We start from the raw sequence: 13,762 nt of genomic DNA, 5'->3' as shown, positions 1-13,762 counted from the left end.
ATAAATCTCCTAGACCAAAAGGGCAAATAAAAACAACAAGAAAGACCTCTAGCTATTTGAAATAAGGACGCCGCTTCAAAGAATCCTAATATTGCTGGAAAAAGTAAAAAATAGGTTCTTCTTTCCTAAAATAAAGAACACAAACAATGGTTAGGAGTCTTTTCTAAAACAAACAAAATGGTTCACAGAGATAAATTAAACATTTATTGTTGTGTCACCACAAACAGTTACAAAAATACAGATGGCACAAAAATTACTGTATTAGTAGTTACAGAGATTTATACCAAAAATAACAAAGAAAACTTAAATGTGTTCAAACTTACAAATTCGGAATATGTCACAAAAACTTACAAATGTTACTGAGCTATAAACTGTGGCAAATAAAAAAATTATTGCAAATAAAAAATTATTTTTTTTATTTCACCAAATTTCACTTCGCATGTCTGGGGTCGGAAACTGGATCCATTAAAACCTCTGGGGGCAGAAACTGGATTGAAAATCTCCTGAACATGAACAAATTCATCTCCAAACTGAAAAAAAGCCTGGGATGGCAACCAGGAAGAAACAAAACGAGGAAAACGAGGATGGAAACAACGATTCTTGTTCCTCACCTCCTGGAACCTCACTTAAACTGCAACCATTGACTGCTCAATTCTACACATTTAACTGCTAGTGTCACTTTATACTATATTTCCATGACAAAAAAAGGACACGCCTTTAACAGCGGCCGGCCTTACCCAGAGTGATCTAATAATCTTGCCGACAAAAACGATATAAAGTTTACCTTTACAGTTTTGTCAAAACAAAATTTTTTTCTCAATAAACTGTTTTTTCATTAAAGCAGCCTATGATTCCATTAATTAGCACAGTACTGTAATTCCATAAGAAGTTTTACACTTCCTTGTAATTTTTTTTGTATCCATAACAATGATTGAATACCAAAAAAAAAGCATGTATCTGACTTTTGAAGCCATCGTTTGGCTTGATAGGATGAAGTCAAAAAAAGTTTGCATTTAGTACTTGTAGAATATGAACAATACAATATAATATCAATTTGTTGATATAAGAAACTTCTATTCTAAGATTCTACGAACATCCTTATAAATTTAATAAAAGGATTCCATTAAAATAAACGCTATACAATAATTACTCAATTATTAAATTGTTGTGAATTATTTAATATGTTGAATTTTTTATTACGTTAAATTCATTTTTTTAGATGTCCCTGCAGAAGATCCCATACTTAGAATGGACAAAGAAATCTTAGACACAGGATACAGGTTGAAGGGAAATTGTTCAGCCCCGTCTTCATATCCGCCTGCCAACATCACATGGCTTCTAAATGGAAAACCGGTAAGTACATTTAAGTAAAAGATTTTTATCTTAAAATTGGTAAACAAGAAAAAATAATACAGAGTTTTTATTATTCTTTATTACAGTTGAAATAATTTGTTAATTTGTTCTAAAGAAAATAACATATTTTGTATTGTCCTTTTAGTTCAAGAATTACTGGTAGGAAGAACCTGTTATTATTTTGTTTGCACTTTAATTATAACTTTATTTTAGTAAAGATGTTATTTCTTTTCATTATAATTAAGTAATGAATCTGATAAAATCCGGTTTTATTCATAAATACTTAAAAAATAAATAATTTTCAAATAATAAACCTTAGATAAGTATGAAAACTAGTAGCAACTAGATAGTAGAACAGTAAATAAACAAGTGATTAAAGTAATGAATATAATATAAAAGGGAAAATTTCCAGTGGTTATCTGTAAACCATAGTTTAAAAAAACTTATCTTCTTCTTCATCCTAGCCGTCTGTCGTCCATGTTTGGACATAAGCCTCTTCCAACTCCTTCCATCGGTCTCTATCCTGAGCAACATATTTCCAATTTGTTCCGGCTATTCTTTTAATATCATCAACCCATCTCATCTGTGGTCTTTCTCTTGGTCGTTTACTTTCGTAAGGACTCCAATGTTGTATTGTAGTTTTCCAACGTTGGTCTTTTTGTCTAGCAGTGTGGCCCGCGAAGCTACATTTAAGTTTGGCAATTTTTATTGCTATGTCCTCGACTTTTGTTTTGGATCTTACCCAGTCGTTCCTCTTTTTATCTGACAGTCTTATACCTAACATTGCTCTTTCTATTGTTCTTTCTGTTGTGGCTAGTTTATTCATGTTTGCCTTGGTTGGGGTCCAGGTTTGACATCCATATGTCATGATAGGAAGGATGCATTGGTTGAACACTTTGCTTCTCAAGTATTGGGGTATTTTGCGGTTATTAAGTATCCAACTAAGTTTTCCAAATCCTGCCCATGCTAGTCTTGCTCTTCTAGTAATTTCCGCACTTTGGTTCTCTTTGTCAAGTCTCAGGATTTAGCCTAGGTAGATATATTCCTGGATTTGTTCTCACTGCCATTTATAGTTATACGTCTGGGGTCATCTGTGTTTGTCATTATTTTTTGTTTTTTTTTCATATTCGTTTTTAGGCCAACGTATTGGGAGCTGGCTGCTAGTTCCCCCATCATAATTTGCAGTTCCTCGAATGTGCTCGCTCTAATCACTATGTCGTCAGCGAATCTGAGGTGGTTTAACTTGTTGCCATTAACGTTAATGGCATAGGTTGACCAACTTGAAGTTTTGCAGACGTCTTCTAGGGCTAGGTTGAAAAGCTTTGGCGATATTACGTCTCCTTGTCTCACTCCTCTCTTAATAGGAATATGATTTGTATTTTCGTCTAGTTGTACTATCATAGTTGCATTTTCATATATATATTATGTATTAGTTGCCTATATCTCGAATCTATTCTACAATTATTAATAGCTTGTTCTATGGCCCACATCTCGATACTATCAAACGACTTTTCATAGTCGACGAAGGCAAGAAATACGGGTAGTTGGTATTTATTTGCCTTCTCTATCAATGTTCTCATTGTCAGCAGATGGTCTGAAGTACTATATCCTTCGCGGAAGCCAGCCTGTTCAACCGGTTGGTTATTGTCCATTTTGTAGGTTAACCGGTTGTTAATAATTCTCATAAATAGTTTGTATACTTGACTGAGCAACGATATAGGTCTATAATTCTGTAGATCACATTTGTCCCCTTTTTTGTGTAAGAGTATTACTAGACTCTCGTTCCAGTCTTTAGGGATCTTGCTATTATGGAGACATCTATTAAATAGCTCTGTTGGTACAAGGATTGTTGATGTCTTGCTTGTTTTCAAGAGCTCGGCAATTATATCGTCGTGTCCTGGAGCTTTATTATTTTTTAGCTCTTTTAAAGCTCTTTCTATTTCGAATCCCTTTATATTTGGTAGTACTTCTGATCCCACGTTTTTTATTTTTCTTTTGACGTTCTCCTTTGTTGTTTAATTAGGCTGGCCTTGCGAGCTGTACAAGGATGTGTAGAAGTCTTCGATAATATTTGTTATTTTATATTTGTCCTTCTCCTCCTTATTGTTGGCGTCTTTAATTTTGATGATTTTTTGAACTCCCAGCCTTTTTGTTTTCAATGACTCGCTCTTATATAAAAAACTTATAATGAAGTAAACTTTTGTAAATTTAATAAAACTTTTAAAAACTATCCAAAATTCAGAACGTTTTCGATCCTATCGGATCATCATCAGTGACAGACGTCTATATAGAAGTTGGAACTAGCTACATAATGAGGTTAGTGTTGTGTATTTAATAAAGCACAGACTAATAAAACGTAACTATTTATTTATTCATAAAACGGTTACATATAATTTATTTATCATAGCAGGGTGAACATTCGAAGCTGCTCATCGACATAACATAACCTCACCCAAACCTGTCCAATTTTTCCGAAGTGTCTACTGTTCCGTTCCGTTATAATTTATAAGACACTAGGTAGATGATAAATGATTACATGTTTTAAAGGAACGCACAATTGCGTACGTTTGTTGAAATAAATGTTTCAATTACAGATTTTTTTATTAATTATTGCTAAACATAACCAATAAATTCAATGAATAAATGTTGCAGTTAATTATAATTTATTCCAATAATATTTTAATATTCAAGTTAAAAATACGCGTAGACAATATAATAATTGTTCGCACTCCAGCGAAAATCATCCGAATACGAGCACGATTGCCACAAAAACGGTCGTACCGGTATACGAAAAACGTGCAGAGACGGTTGCAGTGAAACGGTTAAAAAATAAAGAAATTGGACGGTTCTCAGATTTAATTAGAAGACCTAAACTTCGATCCGCAATCATAAATCTCTCAAGCGAAATGAACTAAATCACATATTAATCTAACTTCATTTCAGTTATCTCAACAACACCTGGTTTAAAGTTACAATCCACCCCGAACTGACCTCTTGCTATTTCTAACCTCTGAGAAGTCATTAATAATGTCTAACGCTCTCGACACGATATTTATGGTTAAAGTTTTCGGTCCCCGGAGCCCGAACTACTGGTATTACTGTTCTCAGTAAATCTAAATCATCTTAATGATCTTAATAATGGGCGCAATAATGATAGTCGCGCTATTTGTCACTGGTTTTTTTACGCTTGTGCTAATAGTTCAAGTGATGACTCATTAGGAATCTGTTTCATGAAATTAAGTTCATTATATGAATGTTGGCGATAAAGTTTGTTAACATTAATGAGTAAAAACACTTTAAACTACCTTTGAGTCTCTCAATAAATTCTGTTAATTAAACTAGTTAATGGCATGAAATCATTGCTAATATAACGGATAACTATTTAAAGAAATATGAATAATTCTATATAATATAGACCAGGCGAATCTGTGAAAAAACCACTTTTGGATGTAAGAGGTGACATTCGGATTTTTGCAGAAATAGTTAGGTAATAACTTTAATAATAGTAATAGACTTATTATCCGTCTCAAATAGGTCGGGAACAGTAATAAAAAAATTAAAATATTTAAAAATTACTATAGTGTATTTTTATGTATGAGAGAGTAATAAAACAATAAATTATGTATGCAAATCCCTAAACTGTTGATACGGGTGACTCAATGAAAAACAGATATTTGTCAACAAGTTTACAGAAGTATATAGGAAAACAATTTTAAATTAAGTATGACCACCAGGTATAAAGGTTGGAGCAGAATAGAATACAATAGTTGTGAGGGTTACTAATCCCTAAATAAGGTTGCCAGTGTCGGAGTGATGGAGGTTAACAGGTACTAATGAATTTGCAAGAAATGTAAGATGTTTATTTTATTGGTTATATATAACCAATAAAAGTTTAATAAGTACCTACCTATTTGCAAAATAAAGTTTAATTCTTTAGATAAAATAAAACGTTTTATTTTATCTATTTGCAAAATAAAGTTTAATTCTTTGCCTATTTGCAAAATAAAGTTTAATTCTTTAGATAAAATAAAACGTTTTATTTTATCTGAAATGAGTGCATTCCACGAAGTAAGGGTTTCAACAATCAAACATTTAATTCTTTAATTCCAGGAATCTACGACAGTAATTGACTAGATAATTACCTTCTAAACTTATTCCACAGAAATTGTGATAGTGGGTTTTTCCATTTTGTATATAGGAAGGTCCAAGTGGCGTATTCAAAATTCTTAACAGTTCACTAAAAGTAGGTACTTCAGTTGCAAGGTGCAGTTTATTGTGTATACTAGTGTTATGGAAAATTTGGAAGTGCCGTGTAAACGCCGAAAAATTGGTCCTCTAACAGTTAATGAAAAAACATTAATATTTAATTGTTTTAAATCATTTACAGACAAACGTTTATGTGAAAGTGTTGATGAGACCGTTGAGTTAGTTAGCAGTACACTTGGTGTTGGGAAATCTACGATTTACAGAGTTATTAAAGAAGAGAAATGTGGTAGTTTTCAAATGCCACGTAATGCTCCAGGGAAACCCAAATTTCAAATAGAATATCATTTTAAAGAAGGACTTCGACGGAAAGTGCATGAATTCTTCTTTAGACAAGAATTTCCAACATTGGATAAAGTTCTTGTCTCAGTTCGAGATGATAAGGATTACCCAGAAATGAGTCGAAGTACGTTATGGAAACTTTTAAAAGAAATAGGCTTCCGCTGGAAAAAGAATCCCAGAAAGTCTATTTTATTAGAAAGAAGCGATATTGTCATATGGAGAAGACATTTTCTAAGAACCATAAAGGAAATGAGAAACCAAAAAAGAAAAATATTTTATCTTGATGAAACAGGGATCAACGAGGGTCATACACCAAATAAATTTTGGCAGGATGAAACTGTTACAAGTCAAAGGCACGCTTTTGTAAATAACTTATCTACTGGTTTAAACCCGCCATCAGGAAAGGGACGCAGGCTGATAATAGTACACATTGGCAGTTCAGACGGTTTTGTTGAAGGTGGTTTATTAACTTTTGAATCAACTCGTACCGGTGACTACCATGAAGACATGAACGCTGATGTCTTTCAAGAATGGTTCGAACAAATGATAGATCTTCTTCCTAAGAACGTTCAAAAAATATTACGTACCATCCCGGATCTATAAGAAAGGAACTTTATTCGTTGTGTGCCCTTCATAAAGAAAAATTTAAAAAATACGAAATTGATGAAATTGCCAAAAATCGTGGAATGACAGTACTTAGATCTCCACCATATCATTGTGAATTAAACCCGATTGAACTGGTATGGGCACAGATAAATAGTAAAGTTTCAAGAAAAAATACCACTTTTAAAATTCATGATGTTAAACAGTTGTTTTTGGAGACCGTAAATAATGTAAAACCTGAAAACTGGGAAAAGACAGTAAATCACACTATTAAAGAAGAGGAAAAAATGTGGAAGCTGGAAAATATTACTGATAAAATGATCGAGCCAGTTATTATAAATCTTGGTTCTGAAAGTTCATCTTCTGAATCTGATTTGGATTTGTAACAAGTAGCTGTAAGTTTTATATTAATATTTTTATTCATCTATTTAACATACCTTAGACGGTTTTAAAAACTCTTTTTCTCTTTTCTAATTTTTGAAAATTAAAAAAAATGTAAATTTTTTAAAACCCTTTTTAATGTAGGCCAGTCAGTTCTAATATAGTGTGTGATAAAAGAGGTCACTTTTGTTTACATACACATAACACTTTATAACACTGAAATAATTCATTTATTTTTTACAATTATTCAAAGTAATTTTTCAATTAATCTTGAGCACGCCCATAGAGTGGTCGGAGCTACCAGTTAAAATTATGCTAATTACTCTCTCGTTCATAAAAATAAACTATAAAAATATCAATTTTTTTTTCTACTTTTCTTGCTTATAACTTTAAACTAATTCATTCTAGTGCAAAGTCATACCAAAATAAAATAGCGACAATCTCACTGGCGATATCTATGATTATTCCCAATAGTTTCAGTCTCTTTGTTATCTGGATCATTTGTAGCGGTTATATTGCCTACCATATAGGGTATTACTTATAGGGGGTTGAAAATTGGGGACAGAAATTGCTGGGCTGGGGGTAGGGTAAGAAAAACAAACCAGAACGTTTGCGAACGGCTACTCTTGGTTTTATTGGAGAGCTGGACCGTGAGTAAGTAAATAAAAAAGGGAACTGGAAAGGGGTAACTATAAAAAGTAAATCAAAAAGATACTTACATGGATTTTCTGAACAACACAACACAAGAAGGTTCCTAAGCTATTTAAAATGGATGCCGTTTAAAAGACTCTTCCTGCTGGATGGAAAGATAGGCTTTTTTTCCTAAAGAAAAGCCTTTAAACCCCTTTCCTGGGTTCTCTGCCAATACACTACTGCCAGCACACACGCTATCGTGTTTGCACATAGGATCATCATCTGAGTCGTTGTTATATGCATCCTCGATATCATCGTTTTTTCTTGTTAGACATTATCTCAATAATTAACGTATTAAAGCACGTTGCGAAAGTTTTTTCACAACTAATGTACTCGTGTTCTCTAATTACTGCTTATCAACGTTTTCTTCAAGTTAAAGGCACGTTTTTACCGGGACGTCTGATGCTATCATCGTTGAGCAATCGTCACTGAGAATGATCACTAAGCGATGATCGCAAGCGAAGTGTTTTTACTGAAATCAGATTTCTCTGCTCTTTGACTACATATAATACATTGTCATTTTATGATTTAATACTTACATTAATAAATTTGTGTCGGTGAAATAACCAATATCGCGATACGTCCCTAGACAGCGGCTACTTGAATGTCTTAAACATTTATACCGCTATTTTTTTCGATGAGTGATATAATTGTGGAGGCAATCATATATTGATCAAGTTAATAAAAGATGTTATTTTTTTATACAGCGTTAAATTCGGTCGACAACAATCGAGATTAGCGCTCAGTATAACTCGTCACTAATAATAATAATAATAATGTTACCACCTGCTCTTTGATAGCGGCTATGAATAGACGAAGCGCACCTGCGGTAATATGCAGATGGATAAGGGCATCCCTGGAGAATAGGACAGTAATGTCCACTCTGGGTAAACCAACCATCAAAGCAAAAGTAGGTGGAGGCTGTCCACAAGGAGGAGTTCTGTCCCCTCTACTTTGGGTAACCTTGGTAGATGATCTCCTCAGAAATCTGTTCACAGAAGGCTTTTATTGTCTAGGATATGCTGACGATATAGCCATCGTTGTCAGGAGCAGGTTTGCTCAGGTAGTGTCTGAGAGAATGCAAGCAGCCCTAAATATAGTTGACGACTGGTGTAAACCTATCGATGGGGAAACCTATCGATGCAACAGTTACGAGATATAGCTTTAACAATAAGTTCACAATTAAGATACCAGGCAGGGAAGACTGGAATAAAGGTGTACCCATACAAGCTGCTGCTACCTGTTACACGGATGGCTCAAAAACATCGGAGGGTGTGGGAGCCGGCATAGTAGGGACAAATCAAGGGATAGATTTTCCGGTAAGTCTATCTAAGGATGTGACAGTTTTCCAGGCAGAAATAACTGCAATCCATCACTGCGTGGAAGAAATAGAAAGGCAGGAAAGAACGTTCTGTTTAGTTGCCATCTTCACAGATAGTCAGGCAGCGCTTAAGGCACTCAATTCTGTAGAGGTCAATTCTAAGCTAGTATGGGATTATGTGTGTGCCCTAAATAAACTAGGAGACCGTAGCAAGGTTACGGTAGCCAGGGTACCGGGGCACGAGGGTCATAAGGGTAATGAAAAAGCAGATGAAATGGCCAAACAAGGCTCATCATTGCCATTCATTGGACCGGAACCCTTCTGCGGAGTTGCTAAATCAGTAACAAGAACGGCTACAAGGAAGTGGGTAGCTCGCAAATCTCTGGAATGGTGGAGGAATTCACCAGGACAAAGACAGGCGAAACAGTTCATTACAGAACATTCGCCAAAATTTACGGCAGACCTAATAAGCAAAGACAGGAAAACAGTCAAGGTCATAGTAGGTCTTCTAACAGGGCACTGTAAGCTGAATAGGCACTTGAAGCTGATGGGATTATCAGATGATGACCTGTGCAGATTCTGTCACCTCGAAGAAGAAACAGCAGAGCACATTTTATGGCAGTGTGACAGTCTGGCAAATGTGCGGTTCTTTGCATTAGGAGAAGAAAATCCACCGGCAAATAGCCTCATGGAAGGTACAGTCTCGAAGCTACTAGACTTTATAAAAAGGGTCAGGTTAGAGAATGTTATCTAGGAGTAGAGCACAACAATAGATCTGAAAAGGTCGCAGTGGAATAGGCCGAAAGGCCACCTCTCGTAATCTAATAACTCGTCACTATGGGCTTTGATGCAGAATGTGGAGGGGAAATATGATTTTGATCTCTGTCTTAATGTAAGCATCTTCTTTACATATTATCTCTCGCTAATTTTGTAATACTAACTATAAATTTTTCCGTATCTATATATATTCTTGTACAATTAGCTAGATCTTTTTGAATATTTTGGAGTGCACAGTGTTGCCATTTTTATTTTTGTTATAAAATGCATACATATTTATTTATCAGATATATAATATTTGTTTTTCTCCAAAATAATATAACGGAAGGTATACTTTGATTGTGTTACACAAAACTCGGACAAAAAGCCTCTCTGTGTTAAAAAGTATTTTTTCGTTAAAATTATTTTGTTATGTAAAATATTTTTTTGTGAAAATAAACTCTTTGGTTTAGTACCTGCAAAATTGCATTTAGTTTTTAACAAATACGTATCCAATTAGTAACATACACTGTTGTACATAATTCAATGCTATCAGCAAAACAGATAAATACATTCCCATTGTTAAAAAGCGACACTTGAATATTGAACTATATACATTTTTGGTAAAAATGCACGTGTTAATTTTTTGAGATTAATTTACACGTTGGATTTAAAGTAACATAATATTAGTAACATGCCAAACAATGTTTATTTTAATATACGATACAGCAGTAACAGCCAAATTTTGTTGAAATTTATACAGTATGAAAAATTACCAAAAATTAAAAGTTTTTTTTTTGTTTTATGTGACTTAATGTATAATGACAAACAAAGGCAGAGATCTAACAGTATTATACAAGAAAATAATTTTAACTAATTGTCGACAGAAAAGCTTTTAAATATAAAAATGTTAAATTTATATGCTTTTTTTTATTTTGAATGAACCTGGTTCGAACCTATTTTGGACACTGACACAAGAACAAAGATTTACAATTGTACAGGTAAGAGCTAAATAGCTGTTTACATTAGGTTGTATTTTCTCTCAATATTCCTTTTGAATATTGATTTATCTTCTTGGAGCTGTATGTAGTAGACGGCTAGTTTAGATGTGAATGGTTTTTTTGCAGCGCTGTCAACCATCTCATTTTCTTGGATGCCCATATGAGAAGGCACCCATATTAGTGTTATTGAAGACCCTTGGAAAGTGTGGAAATAAATCGATTCTAGTATTTTTCGCAGTGTGATGATAATTAAAAATATTTTCTAACGAATAAATTGTGGATAAGGATTCAAAATTATTGCGATTACGTCTTGCTTGGTGGCAATAGCATTTGCTATCTCTGTTTACAGAATCACTTAATTGTCAGTGGAGCTTTAGTTAGGTCTAAAACCTAATTGATCAGGGTAAAGTATATATTGTTTTTATATTAATATCAAATTAATTGCTTGTTGATAATTTTTTCAAAGAATTTGCAAAGGGTAGCTTGAAGAATTTGGATCTGCTTTTTTATAGAAACTCTAATGGATTTCCTTCATTTGGAGGAAAATTTTTGTAGTGATTAGATTATTTTATACATACAAGCTTTAAGCTCCCAAAAAAGCTTAAGTGTGAGATCATTTTTATGTGAGAGATCACCCCATTCTGGGTTTGGTTATACAGTTTCTGGTGTGACTTTGCTTCCACTACTTTCTTTATTCTTCTCTTTCTTTAATTTTCTTTTCTATAGTTCTAATGTCCATACTTCTTAAGTATTCTTGCACTTGTTGTCTCCATTTTAATGTAGGTCTGCCTTTGGTTTTTGTACTTGGTGGTATCCATTCCGTTATAAGTCTTAACGGATTGCTCTTCTTTGTTCTCATTATGTGTCCATACCATCTAATTCATTATGCTTTTATTGCTCTATGCTGTCTTTACTCATCCAATCTTGTATTTCGAGATTCATCCATTGTCTTACATCCTCTTCGTTTTACCTCTTTAGTTCCAGTATTTTTCTGATAATCTTCTTCTCAAAAACTTTCAATTGCTTTTTTTCTCTTGCTGTTAATGCAAATGTTTCTCTGGTATAATGCTACTATTGGTCTTATGGTTATTTTCAAAATTTTTATTTTTGGGTTTCGACTAACCTTCTTATTTCTAAACATTTTTTTATATCTATAAAACGCTATATTTTCCGCTTGAATTCTTTTCTTCATATCTATACTTTCATTTCGTCTGTTGACTAGTACTCCCAAATATTTGAATGTTTTAACCTCTTCGAAGCCATATTTCTGAGAACAAATACCTAGGTCTGCCTTCATTAAGACCGCTAATTTGAATAAGCTGCAATATTAGTCTCTTCTAGTTTTTATTCTCTCGCACTTACAGCTAGTACAAAGTCCAAACGGTTTTCAGTTGTAATTTCTAAGACTAATCCATCCAAAAAGGATGCTATTTTCAATGCTGACCCCAGTACCCAATTTTGGTTTGAACCAGGTTCATTTATTTGGATTAGATCATTGAACCGTTTTGTTTTTTGTTTTGAACTATTTCTTATTCATTATTATTGTTACTAACTACTGCACTATAGTTAAAGCAGCTATATCACGCAAGTATAGTGCCACACAGCTCATCGTTTTCCGCTACAAACGTAGATATAGCTTTATACTCAGTAAAGATCATGTGGTTTGTTGCAAACTTTTGACATAACAAAGACGGGAACGGGAACATAGAAAACGACGTCATCGAAGCAGTTAACGAATTTGTATACCTAAGAACGCTCGTCAATACTGAAAATGACACTACCGCAGAGATAAACCGCAGAATTTGCATGGCTAATAGATGCTATTTTGGGCTTAATCTCCTTTTTATCTACAGTTACATCAAGAAATATAAAAGTAAAACTCTACAAAACAATAATATGAAGCGGTAAATGAAAATGGTGTCTGGAGAAGACGATACAACTTCGAACTCTATAGAATATACCAAGAAACAGATATAGTAAAACACATTAAGATAGGACGTCTGAGGTGGGTAGGCCATGTAATGCGTATGGAGCAAATCAACCCAGCTAGAAAAACGCTCCTTGATAGACCTATTGGCCAAAGAAGAAGAGGAAGATCCAGAACAAGATTCCTAGATAACATAGATCAAGATATAAGAAATATGGAAATACGTGCTTGGCAGAGGAAGGCGATGGATAGGGACGACTGGAAAAAAATTCTTGGGGAGGCTAGTTCTCACACAGGGTTGTACAGCCAAAATGATGATGATGAAGGCAGGAACTGCTTTTTGTTTACTAACCTCAGTTTTTCTTTTTTTTTAACTTCTGTTTTAATTCAAACACCTTTTCACGGAGAGGGTACACTTTAATTTCATTCAGGCTCAGTCCATTATTTTGGATCTAGAGCTTCAGTTTATCCGAGATTAATACGCCGGTGTGGTCGTTGCAAATTATATTTTGCACTTCACTTAACTAGTACAGTTTTTGTCTTCTCTATCACAAATTTTACAGAAAACTCAAACCTTTTTAGGAAATGTCGTTAAGTAAATCCTACTTTCCGTCATTTTGAATACTAAAAAACCACAATTGATTAGTTTGCGCCGATAAAAATAAGTATCGTACATATAATTTTATATGTACATAACATCCTTCATCCGAAAAGGGCATATATGCGTTAATTTTTCTCGTTATTCTTAAGGGTATTATTCCTAAAAATATTAGTGTAATTTTTGCTAAAGCAATGTTTTAAGCGCATAATTGTAAAAAAACGCTTAATTCCAGTTCTCCAAATATTCCACCTAGCAAAACGCAAAGAACGTCATCTAAATTATCTTTATTAAAAATGCCACTTGCTGCTGCGAGCGTAATAAATTTTACGTTTTCGCGAAGAACGACCCTAGTGGACTTTTTATTTTCGTTTTGAATTATATAACATTCTGGTGGTTTTACCATACTTCATTGAATTTAATTATAGAACTTGGTCGACAATATTTCCTCGATAAATCCTACAAAAATCTGTTAATTATTTCGCTAAACATTTAATGGTTGTAAATAGGTGGAGAATAAAATCAATTTTATGAAAAAATATGAAAAAATCTTAGAAAACGGTGGTAAAAACACAGTAATCAAT

The 13,762-nt window shown here is 33.7% G+C and overlaps 1 protein-coding gene across 1 annotated transcript in view; it reads left to right on the top strand.

Moving 5' to 3' along the window:
* Positions 1–13,762, top strand: part of LOC140447199 (uncharacterized) — a 717,844-nt gene that overhangs the window by 568,405 nt on the left and 135,677 nt on the right. The window contains exon 4 of the mRNA XM_072539712.1: positions 1,220–1,353. Coding sequence (XP_072395813.1) covers positions 1,220–1,353 — 134 coding nt within the window. The remainder of the gene's footprint in view (positions 1–1,219; positions 1,354–13,762) is intronic.

The sequence above is a fragment of the Diabrotica undecimpunctata genome, chromosome 8 (assembly GCF_040954645.1).
Source record: "Diabrotica undecimpunctata isolate CICGRU chromosome 8, icDiaUnde3, whole genome shotgun sequence".
NCBI classification, from domain to species: Eukaryota; Metazoa; Arthropoda; class Insecta; order Coleoptera; family Chrysomelidae; genus Diabrotica; species Diabrotica undecimpunctata.
Note: the sequence above shows the minus strand (reverse complement) of the source record. Positions and strands in the feature narration are given on the sequence as shown.